Here is a 22,232-nt window from a genome sequence, read left to right on the forward strand (position 1 = left end):
AAGAAGCATTTTTAAAATCTAGATAAATGAAATGTCATTTGATGAAGTAAATGAAGTACAAATACGTTGCACACGAACTATCATTTAATAAACAAATAACTCTCAATACACAAAAACACTCAAGGATTAATAACTTTTTCGAACTGCAACAGTATGATAAGGTAAGTCAAGAGCAGCCCCATGAATTTGAAAGGGAGAGAGATGTCGATGTCGAAGATTTGCAGCAGCGAGAAGGACAAGTCGCGCGCCTCCGTCAGAGACAGCAGCGCCCGCGCCACACTACGACCCGGCTTGTCTGAAAAAATACAAGGTATTTAGTACCACATCTAAATACAAAAAACTATCGCGTTATATAAGATAGTGACATATAACGCACAGTGAAACTGTTGAAGGTAGAAGCTAGAAATTAGAAGCTTCTAATGTTGTAGAGCTACTTAACTAACATAGGATTTTATGAAATTCAAACTACTTAAATGAGGAGTAAGCCGCAGGCGGAGCCTTAGTGTATTAACAGGGTTTACTATATTAACATAATGAGCAAACAGCGGGCTTTAGCGAACATAGTGGAATAATATGTTGTTTATTAAGGCACTGATACGTTACTTAGTTTGTTCTCGTAGAGCCTAGAAGCCAGCAGCTCTCTCAAGCGGCGCACCTCCTCCTGGATCTGGTCGGCGAAGACGCACGGAGCGAACAGTGGGAACAGCCGGATACAGTGGAACGCTGACTCTATCGCCACGTTGTAGAAAGGTCTCTGAATGCAGTGATCGTGAAACATGTAAATGAACGACGTTGTTGAATTATCATACGATAACAAGTGGACTTCAATCGTGCCCGTCAGGATGACTCAATTTCAATGAGACTTGAGAAGTAAATACCTACTAATGACAAAATCATTTTATTCTCGGAAATAAAAATTCTGACACCGGGGATTTTTATTCATTTTATCTATGGAGCCCATGTGGTGTGGCTACTAATGGCGTTATTCTTAAACGTCGAGGTCTGCCAAGTCTAAATACCCCTATTGTTTCTTCAATGGCAAATGATTTGGGCGCCTTCACTGAGGTGTTGATTAATCGTTTGTCTCATTCGTCATTTAGGAATGTGTATTTGTTAGAAAGAGATTTTTTTAAATCTTGGTCTCACGAGTACTCGTTACATAATTGGATAAACTTTACTAAATAAAAAAAAACACTTTTATAATGATGGGATTAGGCTTCATTAGTACCTATTTGCAAACGCTCTCGGGAAAAGCCGTTATGGCCTACAAAATACCTACACTACTAACAAATCTGATAAATAAATAATAATAGACAATGTACTTACTTCGCTACGTATTACAATCAAAGCGGTGTTGTATGAAAAAATAAGAATGGACATAAACAACGCAGTTAGCACCATTACAAACTGTAACAAACAAATATTGTAAGATAAGATTTCATTAAAATATAATGTATAGTTTTATAATAAAATTGCTGTGATATACGGATAACATACGGACAGATGTCATGACGGAATTGTAAGAGTTCTCTTTTGATCATGAAAAATGATAATTTTGTTCCCTATCTCCCCTACTAGTCACTTACCTGCCACTTGATAGCATCAATGAGTAGGTCGTACGCGTTGATTATCATACAGTAAAGGTCCATCAGTTTTTTCATTTGACAATTTTGAGACTCCAAAATAACACTCTTGAATGTCAATTCTTCAATTTTTGGAGCTATCACTTTACTTTGGTGGCTCAATGACATTTTCATATAATAATTGATCAGTCGGAGTCGCGGGACAAGCAGGCTCAGCAGGTGTCCGTAGAAATGAATATCAATTAGAAATAAAAGACGCACCGGTAAAAGTATAAGTGAAAAGACAAGTTTGTCGAACATATACCATTCATACGGTACTATAAGAATCGACAGAGATACCGCAATACACAAAAGAATTAAGTTTTTGACTGATGACGATGATATTTTTGGTCTGCAACCGATTGTCGTGTCAAAATACTGTAACTTCAGATAATAATGCTGTAATCGCTTCCAAACTATTGAACTCAATACGACACCCAATAGATAGTGTATGATATCTAACCCTATGTCAAGATGGTCACCCATGAACAAAGGGTAAAAAGAGAATGCGTTGTAAATTACAATGGCAAAGCAAAAAATACTGTACGCAAATGCCAATAAAATAAAATACGGTTTTATTTTAAGGGATAAGACCAGCCTGTTGAGGCCTAACACCACTTCCATCCAAAGGTAGGCCTTCGATACAGTATCGATGTAGCAATTTTCTTCTTCTTGAACTAAATTATTAAAGAGTGTCGTTGGGGACGCCATGGCGACAGGGACCACGTACACCACTCAAGCCGGAGAACGAATGCTCCATCAATTATGATAACAACAGAAACATCGCTTCATTCCCTAATAGCGTTGAAGTCATTAGTATGAGTGACTCTTGCGACATTAACACAACATACATCATATTGGTGACAGTAGTGAGACATTAGATTAATGATTTCGATCCTACTACGTCTTTTTTAATTGGTAAACAAATTATTCTAATTGTTATCCAAAGACTCAAAAGAGAGGGTTATTTCAGTACCTACTGACACTGCAAGGTAACTTTTTTTATACACACATAGGATTTTCATGAAAATTATTGTAAGCAGTAACGCATTCAAAACGAGGCCATTATTCTCCCGCCATCCTGTAACATCAGATATAAATCCAGGCAGTAAAAACACTCGCGGTCCTACTACCACCGTCCCTCTTGGATTCGCATCTAATCTAAGAAGGGCAGAGTTTAAGAAATAAAGCATAAACCGGTATCAACAAAGACGAGTATTAAAACTTTCAAGAAAATTTAATTGTGCAATTTATTCAAATTTTACTACGGTTTTCTCGTCAATTAAACGCTATCAAGAAATCTAGCGTAGGTAAGATATTTGACAAACAGAATTTGTTTTGCTAAGATTAAAAAAGTGAGCATTTATACAAAGCGTACCCTCGTCAAATTATCAACACTTCTGTGATTTCTGTGTGAAATTAGATGTTCATCTGGCCTGACATCACACAATCAAGTATACTATTTATCTTCGGCAACAAGTCAGCGAAAAGGATCGTAATTTCGTACATAATACGATTTAAAGCCCCTTTTCGGAGATAGGTAAGTTTTCTCATTTGTTTGAGTGCTGAGATTCCCTTCCAATTTATATTTAAAGAACTGCTATTTATTATACGGCTTTCGCTTCATATTTCGGGCGTAACTTGACTTGTGAAAAATTTGGTCACGGTCCCGGTGTGTTTGCTGCCGAGTCCCGTGAACCGCGGAGGGCGGCGCGAGCGTCCTTCAGCCGCGACACGCTTTGTCCCTGCCTTCAAATGTTAATTTGCGCGGGAAAGTTTTAAAACGCCTTTGTTTGGCAGTGCCCGCGGCCGTCACCACGAGTGTTTTGGCAAAATGAGTTTTTTTTTTAATTAAAGATCAAAATATTGGATATTAAAGGACAGTGCCGAGTTCCTCGTCTAATTGACTTCCAGGAGGCCAATTCTAACTTACATTTTGATATCTAAATGATATAATTTTGTAATCATTCGCCCGTGCATCTAGTTCGCACATTGGCGCAGCATTTCGCTCGTATTGTACTTGTTCGTACATTATGCGGCTTATAGTCTCTACTTAAACGTTTAACTTATCAGACTTTAGGTTATTATGTAACGGAGGACCCGGGACAACTTGTACAGATGTAGGGAATAATTATTTTCCATCGTATTTTCAAGGAAACGTACGAACGTGTCTTGCTATTTCAGTCAGCCTCGGTACAAAAAAGTACTGAGGTTGACTGAAGTAGCATGAGAAATACCTACGAACGCTTCCCTCTTTTGAACACACAACACTAGTATTCTACCGAGACCCAGTTTATCGTTAAAAATAAAAGTGAAACTAAACGCAATATTCACGTATCAAATAAATTCGTTCCATATTGTATAAAAATAAATTTGGACAGTCCCGAGTCGTGAGCCGCCATGCGCAAGACCCCCGTGTTTTATTGTTCAACCAGAAACGCGTTGTTTTTATTCCTTTACTTTTCTCCACATTTTGTTATGACCTTATGCAATAAACCGAACCAATGTTTTGTTACTATTATTCCTACTCATGTCGAATTATAAATGTGAAAGTAACTCTGTATTTAGATGACATTTGGTATGGAGATAGTTTGGGGCTCCGGGGATCTACAAATAATAGTCTTTATCAACCGTCATCATCATTCTACGCAGACGAAGTCGCGGGCAGACGATAGTAATAATATACACATATCTATGTAATTATGGACGTTGTCTAGCGTGAGCCCTAATGTGGCTAGCCAGGCCGAACTTGCTCTTAAATACTCTATTGCACGCGTGACAATCATACTGCGTGACGTTCATAATGTTTAATTTGGGGTCGCTGTCATCGAAAAAGATGAGGAGGACTATATATATGTGTGTAATTATAGTGTTACAAATACTCCAATTATCCTCAATGTTCCCATTCAAAATGGTAAGAAAAAGATTAAGTATTAACGAGACTACATTACGGAACCGAATACAATATCAACGTGACGTCGTCATCTAAGGGGCTGGAGATGTGCTGTTTCACTGCGCTAACATTAATATTCCGAACAACTTTATGTATCACAATGGAACTAATACGCTAGATTGCTTTACCAGTTTCGCTACATGACAAATTGCAAGCAATTCACTTAGCCCGGCGACGTATTTAATCTCTTCGATTGGTTTTGTGCACAGGGAAATATATGCGTTTCCACTCAGCATAACTCAAACCTCTAAGTTTAATGAGAAAACTGAAGTACGGGAGAGAAAATGTGGCGTTAGTGTTGTTAAAGTCGAAGGCAAAGAAAAATGGGTAAAAACGTTGGATGTTGAGTTCAGGCAAAATTCTAGCTCAAAAATGTGTTTATGTTTATAATTATTTACGCTGTAGGTTGTAGTAATTACTCGTATTTATGCAATTGTTCGTAAATAAATTTTGGGCAGTCCAAGCTACGGTTTAAAATTGCAACCAAGAAGAAGATTAATTAGAGGATGTAAATTATAAGGCACATGCGTATTAAATTTAATTAGCATTATTTGTAATTTTATCCAATTTATTTTATTTTGTTTTATTGTTTTAATTTAAATTATTTGTTTTTAATTAAATTGAATTTGTTTTAACCTAATTTAATTAGTTTTAAGTACTTATATTGTGTGCCCTAGCAGGGCGTCATGGACTGACTTTATTTAATTATTTACACCTGTTTGCGTTTATGTACATGATTATACAATGAATAAATGAAATGAAATGAAATGAAAATATATTTTATATATTATTTATACCGTAGTACAGCTTATACAGCGTAAACTCAACTGATAGTAGCAGCCACACAAGCGAGCGTAGCCGGGGCCAATCGTAGCATGCCTACGCCTTCAGGCGGCTGATGTACGAGTAAGTGCTACGGCCTCTAAGGCTACGGCCGGTCGTGTTTCCATTATTATCGTTTTTGCAATGATATTTGTACACCACATTCCTGTGTATAATAAAATACAATTATTTCTCCACCTAGTCTGCCGATGTATGAGCAAGGAGTTTTTATACACAAGGAACAAGTATGTACAAATACTCCTAACTGTACATGGGTGGACCTTATTACAAAATGCATAAGGTCCACCGATGTACAGTTAACAGCGTGAGTGTTGTTTTTTTTACAAATGTCGGTGTAGGGAAGATAAAAAAAATTATGAATATATGTACCTGAAGTACTTTAGTACCTACCATATCATTTCACAACACAATGTAATTAATCAGCGACGAATAAATCAGTCCTATAATTATTAATAGAACGCAATGTAAACAATAATCGCCCTAGGGAATTCGTGTCATCGATATGTAGCTGTCAGCCGCCCCGCTAGACAATAGCGCGTAATGGAACACCTAGTAGCGGTTGTTCGCGATAAACCTGCCGGTGATTGATTGTGCGGACAAAAGCGGGCACTTGCCAAGTGTTCACATTAGTTAGGTGTACGCAAGAGTCGAGTTCAAGGGCATACCAGAGTAAAGTGACCTACAGGCCTATTCGGATTTCGAGATAATCACAAGATCTAGAGACGATTTAGAGATCAACTAGATCTACATTAGATATCGACTAGATGTGACTTGGATATCTAAGTCATAACTTGTCGTAATCGTTCAAGAGGGCCTCCAGAATCGCGGAAACGTCAAATTTGACATATCTATCTTACAAATATCTTTAAATTATCCATATCGTAACTTGTTGAAGACTAGTAGAAATCTAATTCATTTTCCGAATCGGGCCGCTATACGCGAGCGGGCAGGGCTGATTGGCAGTGCCGGATTATCATGACCTGATCTGAATCCCTTAGTTTTCTAATGTTTTATGTAGCTTATCGTATGATAACAGCAACGGCTTTAAGCAATATAGTATCCCATATACACTTCAAAGTTCATTGTCTTTGAGTTATTTGGCATCAAAGTTGAACAATTTTAGGCCAAAAAACTACCTAGTTTTCGGGCCATAACTTTTGTGTCACAGACAGTCGTAATACACAGTAGTTATTTTAGACTCGCGTCGTCTTTATATCGAACTTTTAAGTTGTTATCTAGAGAGGACACGAAATATTTACAATAAAGGACTATGCGTCAAAATTGCCCCAAAACCAACAGAGTTGAGAGTTAGGTTATTAGATAGGTATTTCTATGTACTTCATTTTGTTTTATGGGCACCAAGCGGAATTTAATTGCAGAACTGAGAAATTGGTATTTTAGTCAAAATGTCGTCACCCTTATTACCTAGGCAATAGAGTCCACCGCCGGTCGAGCGCGGCAAATCATTCGGTGTGATCGCCCGGCGGTGCGCGAACATCTACCCTGCAGCAATTAATTTACTTACTTGGACTCTATTGCCTAGGTAATAAGGGTGACGACATTTTGGCTAAAATATCAATTTCTCAGTTTTGCAATGGAATTCCGCTTGGTGCCCATAGAATAAAATGAAGTACATATAAATACCCATCTAATGACCTTACTATCATTTATGTTAGCGTTGGGTCCAGGCTCCATACAAAGTTGCCCATGGTCCTTTGTCCTTATATCCATGATTTATATAAACATAGTATTTCAAAAGCGGTAATTTTCGTTATTCTTTATAGCGTCGTCTTGCGATCTGTTATACCTAACTGATCAGAGAACGCAGTAATGAAGTCATGCTAGTTTGCTTAGGCTTAAGTTTCGCCTCATTTAAGACTAGTAGGATATTTATGAGTAACGGCAATAGACTCGCCTTTGCTTGGCGATTGAAATCACACCACTGAGCTCTCTCAGAGTTTCCGTGGAGGATCATATGACAAATAACGGCAAACTATCTTAATTCGGGAGTAGTTAGGACGCTTTACAATGGCCTTGTGTTACGTAGATTAGAGCGTTACAATATCATACTCGTTTATATTACGATTCATCATCGTGTAATGTTCAAATATTGAAAAGCATTAAGCCATAATTTAGTTTTAATTTTAATGTTTAGATTGTTTCTTATGTTCGTTATTATGTACATGTACTATGTTTTTTATTTAAATTCAAAATATAAAAACAAGACAACAATGTCATTCTTAGAGCCACGAAATATGTATATAAAGCAAGTTCACGCCGCCATACATGCAAATATATACCGGAAACCACTTTATACTGTCAATATAGCCGTTATTTTTATTAGGTAACACTCCGTTAGAACAAAATATAAATTTTGCTAGCAGATTGTGAGTGATAAAGAACGCTTTTCTGCGCGGGCTAGGTGTAGAAATATTTGTATTTTATTGTACATATAATATGGTGGAATATGGTGTCCAAAGAGGCATTGCACAAACGATAATAATGGAAACACGACCGGTAGCACTTACTCGTACATCAGCCGCCTGAAGGCGTTGGCATGCTACGATTGACCACGCTACGCTTTGTGATCGCTACGCGCAGTTCCATTGCATATGTACTGGTCTAAGAGCCTATTAGCCACTGCAAAAGGTATGCAATTTATAGAGCAACGAAATCCCTCTAGTTAGTATGCCATACTATCATTATTAATTAATCCGGGCGCCTGGCAGCTGTTTAGCGGTGGGTGTGGGAGTGGATGAGCAACAAAGTGGTTGTAAAATCAACTGAAGGTGTGCAATTTATAGAGCTCTGTGTTTGGTGTGATATAATAGCTAATTAATTAATTATGTATTTAATTCAAATATAACAATGCCAGGCGTTTTATTTGGGGGAAAAGTAGTGCCAGGTGATGAAAATACCTTGTGCGCCTGCAGGAAGATCACGAGCAAATTGCAGAGTGCCCCCCAAAATTTGTAAAAAAAAAAGTTTTGCCTTGTGGTCAAGTTTGGTATCATTTTCGTGTAATTTAAGGATGCTGAATTCATTTCTGAAATTTAATTTATACGTTTTCATATAAAAAAAACTTAAAAAAAATGAAAAATTTAATTTCGACGTTATAATCATAACGTTTCAAATAAAAGCCAATATTTTTTTTAATTTTAATATGTAGACAAAAAACAATAATTTTACGAAAAAGTGCATTCGCTTTATTTTTTGCCTCCGCAAATATGATCACGTTTCTTCTTTTCGCTCTCAGCTTGGCTGGCTTCCCATTCGACAACGTCGCAATATTCGCTTGCTTTCCACTCTTTTTTCTGTGCTTAATGATCCACTCTCTCCGGAATACCTCAAATCCTTCTTTCAATACTACGGCGTTTCTCGCGTCCGCCAACTTCGCTCTTCTGGCAATATGTCTCTGTCCATCCCTCCTCACCGAACCGGGTTCATGTCGAATTCGTTCACTGTGCAGGTGGCGCGTCTTTGGAACGGACTTCCTTTCAACATAAAAAATGCGCCTAATAAGTTCGCTTTCAAAAAATCCGTACGTGCTTTCTTTGCTAGCAGAATGAAAAAATCTTAGTGTATTATATATTAGTTTCATAATATGTTTCGTCGTTATTTATATATATATATATATATATATATAGGTATATAATATATACATGTACATATATATCATAGTATATTTGTATACGTAATTAATATGTTATTCGTAATTTATTGATTGTTTTTGCTGTTGTAATTGTAGCACCGCTCACAATCTCTCTGCTTAGCCTTAAGGTTGACTGGTAGAGAATGCCTTATGGCATTAAGTCCGCCTTTTGTACTATAAGGTTTTCTTTTATGCAATAAAGATTAAATAAATAAATAAATAAATAAATAAAAAGTCCTATTATTCCTCATTATAAGAAGTATACACATAGTATATGTATTTTAATAAGATGTGGACAAAATAAAATAAAATTTTGAGTTACTTACGACAAAAATTCCATTGAATAGGATACAACGATATGGTTTAAACTATGTCATTGTGTATGTATGGACTTAAGAACAAATAATACGAAGTAAATTGACACTAGAATGAATGAATATAATTATGTATATAAAAAAAAAACAGTTTTACTACAATGAACAATTGCTAACTATATAATATATACTTAATATTGACTATCATCTTCTATATCATCTATGACTGTTCCGTTGTCTATTACACTGCAACAAATGAAATAAAAATAAGTGTTAAAAGTAATACACTCAAGAGCAATGAAAATACGTTACATCATCATCATCATCATCATTCTTAAGAACCTGGCCGCGTAGCCAACATGCTAATCGCTTACGCTACGTAGCGATCGCAACGCAACTGTCACTGTCGCACTAATATGGAAGAGTGATAGAGAGACACAAAGCGTTTCGTTGTCGTAGCGATGGCGATTGTCACCTTGGCTAGGCCGGCTGGCTCTTGTCGGTAGAGTAATCGCCATTCCGTTCTTCTCTCTGCCACGGTTTTGAGCTCCTGATACGTCACTACGTAGATTTTCTCTTTGGCCTGGTCCAAATACGCACGATTCGGTCTTCCTCTGCCTCTCTGTTTTTCTTTTCTGCCTTCAATTATAGATTTTATGTAAGTATCGTGACGTATCAGGTGCCCCAACATGTTTCCCCTTCTGTTTTCAACTGTTCTCAGCAGAGATCTCTATTCGCCTACCAAATTTAATACTTCCGTGTTAGTTTTCCTCTCTTTCCAGCTTATACCTTCCATTCTTCAAATGGGTTACATTGTATATTATTTCCTAAAAAGATTTTGAGAAGCTATCTGAACAAAACATTACCTGGAATTGTCGCAGGGTCCTCTACAGTTGCATAAAAGTGTGCATGGCAGGCCTTGTTTTATGCAGGAACATTGACCTTTATAGGCTTTCTTGCAGCCACATCTTGTTATTTGGCTGATGGATTACCAGATATAGAGCTGGGTGGTCCACCTAGGCTTCCAGACTTCTCCGGTATCTGTCCAGCCCCAGTCCGCCGTCCATAATTTATGATTTTATGGGACAAATCACCTCCTCACCCTACCCCACCGCACCAGAAATCAAGATGGCTCCCCTTCCTAAAATGGCCTAAGGATCCTAAAGACTCACTATGCAAAAGGGGATCTCATCATCATCAAACGCCATGAATTGCATAGCTCACATCTTTGTATCCTATTTAGTGAGCTTGTGTTCGAAAGTAGGTCTAAATATATATTTTTTTCATCCAGAGTTATCAAATTAACATATTCATGTTTATACTTTTTTTAATGAGGAATAATAGGGCTTTTTCGTAAAATTATTGTTTTTTGTCCACATATTAAAATTTAAAAAAAATCGGCTTTTATTTGAAAAAAATCGAAACGTCGAATTTTTTTTTTTTAATTTTTTTAAAGATTTTTATATGAAAACGTATAATTAAATATAAGAAATGAATTCAGAATCCTTAAATTACACGAAAATGATACCAAACTTGACCACAAGGCAAAACTTTTTTTTTACAAATTTTGGGGGGCACCCCTCCTTAAGTCAAAATTTTGCATCAAAATTTCGATTGGCTCCCCTTCCTAAATCAATCTGTAAGTCAAAAGGAGCAACTGTGTAAAAGGAAATTCCATCATCATCATTTGCCGTATATTGCACTTTTTTGTCGTGAGCGCCACGGACTATAAATACACAGGCCGTTCGAATGATGACACGAGCGCGACGTGATGTTGCACTTGAAATGGCTTCACTGTGTACGGACTGCCTTATTAAATCTATGGTTGCAACCGTCACGAGAACTATAAAAAGTGATTAACTAATATTCATATGTAATGCAATATTGCTGCATTTTAAGTAATATTGCATGCTGTCTGTGATCAACTTCAACACAACAACAAAGAATCGGCTTTAAATTATAGAAGAAATGAAACTTACACTTAACCCAAAATTAACCGTCAAAATTGCAAGAACTTATCTTGCAATAAGCTGTATTCTTGTTTGTTAAAAAGCTGCATTATTGTTGTTGGGAGCTTAGGGAATGTTAAAATAGGGAAATTAGTTTACAAGCTTGTTCAAAAACTTTTGACAAATATTTTAGTGTATTTTTCTTCCATAATCACCAAAAATCTGGACACATCTGACGAAGCGTGAGTGGAAGCGTTTAGCAGATATAAAGTAATGTAAAACTAGGTCGCAGAATGCAGGTCCAGGTATTTACATCACACAAACACTTCTCCTTTCGCACTCCAGTACTCGTTAAACTTGGAGATTTGAGTTATGCTTTAAGTGGAAACGCCGTTATTCCAGTGCACAAATCAATCAAAGAGATTAAATCAATCGTTGATTTAACTCAATAACTTGCAATTTGTCATGTACGTTGTGTAAATTGGGTCGTACATAGATTGTAAAACGAAGGTTGTCTCTCCTGTGGACAGGACAATATCAAACAGATACCGTCGTCTACCTGAATCATAAGCCTTTTTGAGCTTAGGTACATATACTTACTGTAGGATTAGGTAATTTTTGTAAGATTGGCCCGTAATATATTACAATAGCTTTTTGGGTGGAATTTACATTCTTATATAGTTACATCCGAACCTTGAAATAACATTTTCTATTTATTACTTAACTACAGTTTAATTATGTAATTATGTTTAGTCTACTAGTATTATATTACAATAAAAAAGCTCTCCGAGTACGGTACAAAAGGATCTCAATTTTGCTGAAAACAAACATGACGCAGCAAAACTTCGAGGCGTGCTGTGGAGTGCTTAAAAAGTTAAAATACATATTCATTTACTTCGACTTTTGTGTCTAATTTGAGTAATATCTAAAAGTTTAAAATGTACATGAATATTCGCTCTCTTTGCCCTTGTTTAATTAAACGGATTGATGAAAGTAAATAGGTAGTACGAATAACTCCCCAGCTACCTATTAGATCTCGCATATACGGCATAATTTAGTTTTTACTAATTTCCAAATGAGAATAGGTAGAAAAAAGCTACTCATTATTACTTGTATAGGACTAAACTTGATTTAGATAATATTAAACTGGCAAACTAGCCAAACGTTGGCAAATTGGTCGGTAGAAATAATGATATTAATGATAAATATATATACAGTGTGTTACCAGGATCCGGGCTTTTTTTTAAGGGAGGTTAAAATATCGTATATCTATAATGTAACCATGACACAAATTTAATTAATAAACTAAATTTCAGACTTCGTTAACTTTCTAACAAAATTTTAATTGCCCGCAATGTACAGCAAAGTAAATTGACAAGTAAGTGCTAATGACAGCTCTTCATACTTTGTTTATTACGAAGTTTATTTCAAGATGCACTTAAGATAACTACACCAAATTAAAGCCACTCTGGTCTCATTGATAAATACTTTACTACCAACTAAATTAAACTTAAATACAAACCCCACATTCTAATAAAATAATACATTAACACATTACTTGACGTTGGTTTGGTACCTGTCTGAAGTGCTCGAGAATCCTTTCCTCAACTTGCACTGGCATGTTCCCGTGCATGGCCCTTTCAGGCTGATCAGGGGCGATTGGCCTATTTCACGAACTCGCTGAAAAGCCGCTGTTATCAATCGAGCATTGTGTGGATGTCGTCAATTTGGGAAGTGTTTCCTATAAAGCCTTAAGCCTTGAGCTGCAGTTCCACGTGTATCAACAACTCTCGAGCATTGTAACCCATTTTAAAAAAAAGCTAATACCAGTTTTTTTTAATATTTTTTGGTTTGTTTTGACAACCCGACGTGTTGACTACTTTTGAAATTGTCATGTCAAAGTTGACAAAAAACTCTTTAATTAATGTATTAAAAGCTCCATACATGAACCCAATGATAAGGACGACAATAATATTACGATAGTTGTCTCAGTTTTTTACCCTTGTACCACGACATGCCTTGTACCACGTGCGTTAGCGATATGAGTAACGACGATTACGCAGTACACCCACTACATTGCGTGTGCGAATTTTGAAAATTTAATTGAGCAGTTAATTTACATAATTATGATTTGCTAATACACGCAAACAACTGCTAATGGATCATATTATTACCAGTTTTAATAAAAACCCGCATGCCGGTAACACACTGTATTTTTTACGTACGATTCCTTTGAGTGGCTAACATGGGAACACCCAGATATTCCGAAATATGTTTTTCCGACTTTCATAACCTCGATTTTCATAATCACGATTCTTTATACGTCCGAAATATCGAAATTACGACTTTGAAAACCACGAAAGAAGAAAATCACGACTGCGCTATTTCCGAATACTTAAAATCAGATTGTCATATGAACGAAAGCTTAAAGTTCCGATTTAAAAAAAACCGAAAATATTTTTACCGAATTTGTCTATTCCGAAAAATCATTGACCGATCGGAAATAAAATAATTCGGTATTCAGAAATTCGATCTTTTGTAAACTCGGAATAATGAAATTCGTGATTTTCAAAAGGGAAGTAATTAAATGGTCAGCCGTTTTTAAAATTGATCTGCAAAAAAAAATGCATATAAATCATTTGGACATGCTAGAACTGCTACCTTTACAGAAACCAACTGCTACTAGAAAAGTGGGTTAGGTTAGAACTGCAACCTTTACAGAAGCCAACTGCTACTAGAAAAGTGGGTTAGGTTAGGTTAGAACTGCGACCTTCACAGAAGTCAGTTGCTACTAGAAAAGTGAGTTAGGTTAGGTTAGAACTGCGACCTTTACAGAAACTAACTGCTACTAGAAAAGTGGGTTAGGTTAGGTTAGAACTGCGACCTTTACAGAAACCAACTGCTACTAGAAAAGTGCGTTAGGTTAGGTTAGAACTGCGACCTTCCCAGAAGCCAACTGCTACTAGAAAAGTAGGTTAGGTTAGAACTGCGACCTTTACAGAAACCAACTGCTACTAGAAAAGTGCGTTAAGTTAGGTTAGAACTCCGACCTTCACAGAAACCAACTGCTACTAGAGAAATGGGTTAGGTTAGGTTAGAACTGCGACCTTTACAGAAACCAACTGCTACTAGAAAAGTGGGTTAGGTTAGCTTAGAACTGCGACCTTCACAGAAACCAACTGCTACTAGAAAAGTGGGTTAGGTTAGGTTAGAACTGCGACCTTCACAGAAGCCAACTGCTACTAGAAAAGGGGGTTACGTTAGGTTAGAACTGCTACCTTCACAGAAACCAACTGCTACTAGAAAAGTGGGTTAGGTTAGGTTAGAACTGTGACCTATACAGAAACCAACTGCTACTAGAAAAGTGGGTTAGGTTAGGTTAGAACTGCGACCTTTACAGAAACCAACTGCTACTAGAAAAGTGGTTTAGGTTAGGTTAGAACTGCGACCTTTACAGAAACCAACTGCTACTAGAAAAGTGGGTTGGGTTAGGTTAGAACTGCGACCTTTACAGAAACCAACTGCTACTAGAAAAGTGGGTTAGGTTAGGTTAGAACTGCCACCTTCACAGAAATCAACTGCTACTAGAAAAGTAGATGTAGGTTAGGTTAGAACTGCGATCCCCCTTCCCTAGAAACTTACTGCTTACAGAAAAGTAGGTATAGGTTAGGTTAGAACTGCGACCCTACAGTGAATAACTGTTTTTAGGAAAGTAGGTTTAGGTTACGTTAGAACTGCTACCCCCCGTAGAAACGTAGGTACCTTTATTTGTTAACAACAAATTCGGAATATCGTTCTTCGGAATTTAAAAAATTGGCTTATTTAAAATAGGAATCACGTCAAATCAGAATTCAAAATTTCGGAATAATGACAATTCGGAATTCGTGATTTCAAAAATCGTAAATGTTAACTTCGGTGTTTCTCACTATCGGAATTGATAATTTCGGAATTGTGTGGTTCGGAATTTAAAAAAATCGTCGGTTTTGCTATTCGGAAATATAAAACTTCGTGATTTTCATCGTTCGGTAATTACGACAATCGGAATTTTGATAGGTCGAGCATTTAAAAATCGGAATAATAATATTCGATATTCTAAAATTCGGCATAAAATATTTCGGAATTATGTAGTGTACCCGTCTAACATAGAGTGTTGGCAAAATTCAAGAAGATTAGGGATATTTGTTAATGACAGGCTTATTCAAAATTGCAGACGTTTTCCTAAGTAAACATCACAAAAAGGTTTTTGTAGAGAAACCTGAAGAATTATCATTAATCACGTCTGTTGATCTTCCCTTAGACAAGTTTGTATAAAGTGTATTCATAAAACAGTGTCCTTCTAAATTTCCGTCGAACAATAAATGTCGTCTTAAAGATTGATTAATGAATTTAAAAACAATTTAGATATAGAGATTAAGTCGGCAAAAACTTTCAAGACGCAATTAACGATCGTTATCAAAGGATTACGGCCATTCAAGTTCCCCGGACTTCGTCCAAAGGGGTTTTCAATAATTAAAGTCCGACTAAGAAGAAGATAATTAAATGCACTTCTATATATACCACTAGAGCAGCTATATCTGTGTTAAGAAATATTATCATGGGATTCATAACCTAACTTTTTTTTAGTACTACTATCTTTATTCAATAATCATAAGTAATACATAGGCAAAGGGTTAGGTAGGTAATACATATGTGGGTAGGGTATAAAAGTGGTTTCAATCGATGTGTGGAAGGGCGGCACCGTCGTCGAACCCAAGCCACCTGGCGGTGGACTTAAATTTGAATTCATAACCTAACTAACCTTTAATGTTAAGCCTTTAACTTTATAATTTTAAATGGAGATAAATCACATGTGGTCGCGATCCTCAGCAACGAGGGAACGAGGAAGAAGTGAGAACCTTTTAATTTTACCAAGCATTCCCATAAATATCCTCTCCTCATTTTATCTTCACACCCTTACGGTATGATTTCCGGATAACGGTAGGTAAACAATTTAGGTATCAAGTAAATAATAAACTAAAGTAACTCGTGTAGCCCAAACTTCTAGCCAACCAAACTTCAAAACTTTCACATAATTTATAATATGGATTACCTATGGATTACCACAATATTTCAACAAATCCTGTACCTAATGGAATATGAAAATTATTCAATGTACAAGACAACGTGGTTGTTGAGCTTGAGCCACGTGCACCCTTTATGACTGCGGCATCTACGACCGAGGCTTCCTTTATTGCATACAAATATCTTATTTACAGCTGTCCTGGAAGCAAAGCTATAGCTAAAATTCTAATTTAAATTGGCAACTAAAATGTTCTAAAAGACGGCCCGATTCAAACTTTAAGATAAGTCAAATATTACGTCTAGATACGATATGGATTATATATGTCAATGTCAAAAGTGACGTTTCTTCACTATTGACACTTCACGTCATTTTTGACACTGACATATTTAATCCATAGACGTAATATTTGACGTATCTGAAAGTTCGAATCAGGCAGTAAGTCACTACAAAATCTGTTCGAGGCTTTACCCAAGTGCTGCTGTAATCCCCAGTGGCAGAGTGTTAAAAGTTGCACGCTAATCCGACCCACTCTGACATTACAGTTAAGAAGCGCCCATAAAACAAAGCAGGTGTGGCGGCAAAGCGACGCCAAACGGGCAGCCAAGCAGCCAGACCACTTTAAATTGCTGTGTTTCAAGATTTAATTGCTGACCTCCCTAATTAAGCTGCCCTTTAATGTATGTTGGCACAAATTGGGCTTTTCGCTCGCAGACCCTCATTTGAATTCTACAAAATCGTATACTTACTTATGTATGGAGTACAACTGGCCGGATACACCGGATTAGACTAAAGTTTGGCTCGTGAAAAGCTTTCGGAACTATTCGCTCCCTTCCAAAGTTACGGGTAGATATCTACCCCGAGTGCTTACATTACACTTATTGGATCTATGAAAATAAGAAAGAACCTTTTTATTTAGAATGCTGTGTTTTTTTGCTGGAATACAAAGCATATAAGTCATGTGTTCCATGTTTAATGTAGAAATATAAAAATAAGAAAGAAATACTCTATACCAATCCCTGTAAACAACAGGTAGGTAGGTACCGTAACCATAGAGGTGGCGACTCTATACTAACAGGCCTATTCGGATTTCGAGATAATCACAAGATCTTGAGACGATTTAGAGATCAACTAGATCTACATTAGATATCGACTAGATGTGACTTGGATATCTAAGTCATAACTTGTCGAAATCGTTCAAGAGGACCTCCAGAATCGCGGAAACGTCAAATTTGACATATCTATCTTACAAATATCTTTAAATTATCCATATCGTAACTTGTTGAAGTCTAGTAGAAATCTAATTCATTTTCCGAATCGAGCCGTAAGACACGCCGATCTTCTTGTCTTTACGCTATCTTGTCATGAAGTCACAGTTTTGTCTTATGTGACCTTACTTCTGTCTACGTGTCATTTATGTGTAGCAAAGCAATCATTATTTTCATGAATATTCTGTCAACTCTTATAAGGCAATCTATAGGTACCTATACTATACCTAAGTAGAATTTGTATTCTTTATTAACAAAGACAAATCTGAAAACAATACCGCTAGGTCACATTATTTAAAACTTTCGCGGAACTATTGCGTTTTAGCAATTATTCTTAGCAAAAAATACGAAACTAGTCCGAGGAAGTCTGCAAATTGAAATTTTCGCTCACGGCGGGCAGGCAGTGTGCCAGTTGAAAGCGGGACGGGACACTTTTCTTTTCCAGTCTCTTTGCGCGGAGCCGAGACACTTCATTCGCCCGCAGAGCTGAATCATGACACATTGTTGTTGTAAGACAACAACGCAGATTTTCTTTTAAAATTCCAACTGGATTATCATCTTCCATCTTATCGAGAAAAGTTTGGCTATTGAGACCTCGCCGTAGTTCCACGTCCAACTCGAGACAAGTAGGATGCTCTCTACCCCAGTTTCATGGTATTGAAAGATTTATTATTTTGTTTTTATTTTATTGCTTCAAACTTCGGTCTTGCGGATGTTATCGCTGATTTATTTTCAGTAAGTTTTGTAACCAGCTAGCCACGACGGGAAAACGAAAGATGAAAAACTGTTTTATAAAAACTTGCGCTCGCTATGCATTTTACAAAAGAAAACTCCTCAAACTGAACTCGACGATTCATACTTCGATACTCCATTGATTCACATTTAAAATATAAAAAAATTTGCTTTTAACTTTAAATAAAACTTTAAATAGGTGCCTATATTAACCTACTAATGTACTCTTTTCTTTGCTTAACAATTAATTAAAAAGATACTAAGGACATTTAATCCCGCCCTATAAAATACAACGTTAAGGTGGTTCACATACTAACACCGCAATCTGCCGCAAGCCCCGAAGCCCCGAGGGGATTGGGCGACATACAACAGCCTTTGATAGCGATCTAGTAAACGAGCACAAAACAACAAATAAGTAGGAAAATTCTGTTCACACCGATAAAAACATTGAACACGTACTCTCATAACTTTTAAGATCAATTTAAATGTTGTTTAATGTTCTGTGCGGTTTACAAAATGTGTGTGTATGTGTGTATAGGTACGAGTTATATAATTTGCGAATTATTTCAATCATATCATATTTAGTATTATTACAAAGCCGTTTAAAAGGTACGTTGTAAATAAAATTTCTATTTAACCTCGTTCGATTGAATAGTTGCAAGTTGTAGGAAATACGTACCTAAGTCACGGTGAAAATTAATACGCTAGCAACAGTAGCAACTGATATGTTTGAAGTCGGTACCAAGCCAAATCTTAAAAGCGTCAACAGACTACTTTTTGATAAGATAATGTAAAATTGAACATGACCATTTTTATATTTACTTTAATTTAATGTTTGATTTTCGTTTTAATTTCCAATCAGACATTTAGTATATTATGATATTGTTTTTTTTTATTATTTCAATTTAATATTTTAAATAATGGTAATGAACAATATTTTAACTTAGTGTAAATAATTACTAACAAACAATATGTAATGCCTATTTTTGAAATAAATTAATTGAATTACAAGATACAAGAATTGAATATGGATTCCCGCAAAGTAACGCCTGATAGGCCAGGGCCAAGGCCAGGTTGGCCCAAAAATACTTTGAAATAAAATGTTTAGGGATAATTTTCTTAGGGGCATCCATTAATTACTTCAGGGGAATAGGGAGGGAGGAGGGTCAAGCCGAATCTCACAATATCTCCACGTGGGGGAGAGAAAGGGTTTCGAAAAATATCGAGTGATTATTTTGGGGCATAACATCAGGTATAAGAGGCAAGCTTAAAAAAATATATCTCAAAAACACCTCACGTGATTAATAGACGCCCCCTTACTTAAATTAGTGTAGTAAATGAAGCAGGTTGTTGTATGGAGACCCATGCATTAATTTCTCAGTATAGTATGAGCCAAAACTAACATATAAATATCAAAAAAAAAACACTCCTAAGTTAGGTATTTATACGTAAAAATACAAATCTGTTTATATATTGAACTGAGTAATTCCTCCGTCCAAAATTATTTTACCAAATAAGTTATTTGTATCAGTATGTAATACTTGAAAATAATCTAAAACTTTTGTCAAACATGAAAATATTTTTTATGATAATTCCTTTTTTTGTCGCTCATTTTCATCGGAACATTGCTCTGTCATTTTTTTCTTTTATATGATCTTAGAATATAATTTGGCGTAGTGGGTAAGAAAAAAAAAGTGCATACCCAAATGTATGTATTTTAGAACTATTAAAAACTGAGAGCGGAAAATTTCTCAGCCTGATTTCTTTTTAAATATGTACTAAGTAGTCACGTATACACTTAAATCCAAAATATCCAAAAGAAATATCATACCTTGTACAACCCGCTCCCTAGACACTGCTCCCGATATGTTTAGTTTTCAATACGCTCGTTATTTTTTGGATGTTTTTATAGTTGAATAGAAAGACAACTGTGAATTTAATTCAGTAAATAAAATGGATAGAGAAATTTTCCACAGCGAGTAAAAAGGCAATTTCTGAAAAGAGTACAGTTACATGGTAATTTTTTTAGATTTTCATTCTGTAGGTATAAAACTGCAATAAAATGGCATTCCAGTGAAAAAATTTGACGGAGCAATTTTCCGGTCCAAGACACGCCAAAAAATATATTTTATTAATATTGGTATTTCTGCTGGGATATTTTTTTTTTATATTTTATATATTGTTGCAATACGTTACATGAATATGTCCGGTGAAGAAAGTTTGAACGGAGCATTTTTCCGTAAAAAGATATTAACGATTTAAGACTTTAGGTATTTACTTTAATTCTATTATTATTATTCTTTGGAAATTTATACAATACTTTTTATTTATTGATACTTTATCATACTTTAAAGTTTTTTCTGGCTGAGGAATTACTGCGGGGTCCGCTACCTTTATTTACTACACTAAATGTCTTTTACAAAATGTCATTAAGAATGAATATAGGAATATTATGTATTATCTTCAAAATATTTTCCTTTCGGTTTGACACACAAACGCAAACGTTTATAAAAATTATCAACAAATTACGCGCAGCAAAACTCTTTGTTAACGTTTTTTGGACCAACCTGTCAGTTAGAACAAAATTTTGACAGTTCCGAACAACTGACAGGCCGATACCGTTCGGCGGACTGTTAATCAGTGGGCCCCTTTAGCTATACGGTCAGAACTAAAAACGGGTTATTAGGTAGGAAGAATTTCGGGCCTCCCCATTCCTACTGATTCATTGTTGTACTGCTGATTCCCTGCATAATATGGTTTTAACGGGTAGAACCTCAAAAGATTAGCAGGTTTCAGACAAGTAATCGACAGCAATTTCATAAAGCAAATCGGTAGGCATTTTGATGATTTAAAAGTCCCATGGCTACAATGCTTATTAATTATAACTGAATTACTTGGTCATGTTAGAAGGTTCGCTCATGTAGAAATGACAATCGTAAGGACTTCCTGTCGTCTATGTCGTATACGTCGGTTTAGTATGTAGCAACTAAGTATTTTACGTGTTTGGATAGCTGCCGTTCCTCAACCCACCAACCGGAGCGGAGCGGCAGCTGACGTCCACGAGGGTTCATTTCATTACACAGCACCATTACGAGTTATCGCCCGGGATGCAATTTCTGACGAAATTTCTACTCAAAGGTTAACTGGAAGAGATCCCTCAAAGGGATAAGTTCGCCTTTGTACTTCTTACTAATTGTATGTTATTTTTAATATGTCTTTTTGTACAATAAAGAGTTTACTACTACTACTACTACTAAATTTGTGCCTGGCCTGCTTTTCTCTGTGCTTTATTTTAGATGTAGGTACCTATCACTACCTAACTATCGTTGGCTTTCTAACAGTAACATGTTTTCTGTTTGCCTGTCTATAATGGTCGAGTTGAATGCGATACGTACCTTCTGTATGTAACTATGTACTTTGTCTCCATATGTCCTCAGGCTGCAGTTTGGGACAAATCCCCCAGTTACGTAGCCGGCTGCGCGCGGCTAACTGCGATCCCACGTACGAGGCTGCACGATGCCAACGTTTAAAACAGTTTCACTAACTTTGTAGCACTTTTTTTTACAAGCAACGACCTACGGCAACTCAATAACTCATTTATATAACTAAACTATAACTGCGTTGCGGATAGAAAATTACGGTCCCTGAATAAAAAACAAATCAGTATTACTGAAATGAAAACTAACATGTTATGTTAGTGCATGGTATGTTGTGGGTAGTCGTAGTAAATGTGACTTATAGGTATAAAATAAACAGCCGACTTTATTTTTCTTTACTAGATTATACCCACATCACTGTATATTAAAATGTTTCAACAGCAAAATAATGGTTTAATGAATT

At 36.2% G+C, this 22,232-nt stretch overlaps 2 protein-coding genes across 2 annotated transcripts; both read right to left on the reverse strand.

The window, feature by feature from the left end:
- Positions 1 to 119: 119 nt before the first annotated feature.
- On the reverse strand, positions 120 to 812 carry LOC134797262 (uncharacterized). Its single transcript, XM_063769483.1, has 2 exons — positions 604 to 812; positions 120 to 295 (listed from the first exon to the last, which is right to left on the reverse strand). Exons 1-2 carry the CDS (start codon positions 776 to 778, stop codon positions 120 to 122), a joined length of 351 nt encoding a protein of 116 aa, XP_063625553.1. The 5' UTR covers positions 779 to 812.
- A 463-nt stretch (positions 813 to 1,275) lies between these two features.
- Positions 1,276 to 2,515, reverse strand: LOC134797334 (uncharacterized). Its single transcript, XM_063769556.1, has 2 exons — positions 1,587 to 2,515; positions 1,276 to 1,407 (listed from the first exon to the last, which is right to left on the reverse strand). Exons 1-2 carry the CDS (start codon positions 2,331 to 2,333, stop codon positions 1,276 to 1,278), a joined length of 879 nt encoding a protein of 292 aa, XP_063625626.1. The 5' UTR covers positions 2,334 to 2,515.
- Between the last annotated feature and the right edge of the window lie 19,717 nt (positions 2,516 to 22,232).

Source organism: Cydia splendana, chromosome 15 (genome assembly GCF_910591565.1).
Source record: "Cydia splendana chromosome 15, ilCydSple1.2, whole genome shotgun sequence".
Classification (NCBI taxonomy): domain Eukaryota; kingdom Metazoa; phylum Arthropoda; class Insecta; order Lepidoptera; family Tortricidae; genus Cydia; species Cydia splendana.

Bases quoted from the DNA above. Each gene is read 5' to 3' on its own strand.
- LOC134797262 (XM_063769483.1), bottom strand. From the start codon at position 778: ATGTTTCACGATCACTGCATTCAGAGACCTTTCTACAACGTGGCGATA. The intron at 296-603 runs GTAACGTATCAG...GTATTTTTTCAG, and splicing joins GCTCTACGAGAACAAACTAA to ACAAGCCGGGTCGTAGTGTG.
- LOC134797334 (XM_063769556.1), bottom strand. From the start codon at position 2,333: ATGGCGTCCCCAACGACACTCTTTAATAATTTAGTTCAAGAAGAAGAA. The intron at 1,408-1,586 runs GTAAGTGACTAG...TGTTTGTTACAG, and splicing joins TTGATGCTATCAAGTGGCAG to TTTGTAATGGTGCTAACTGC.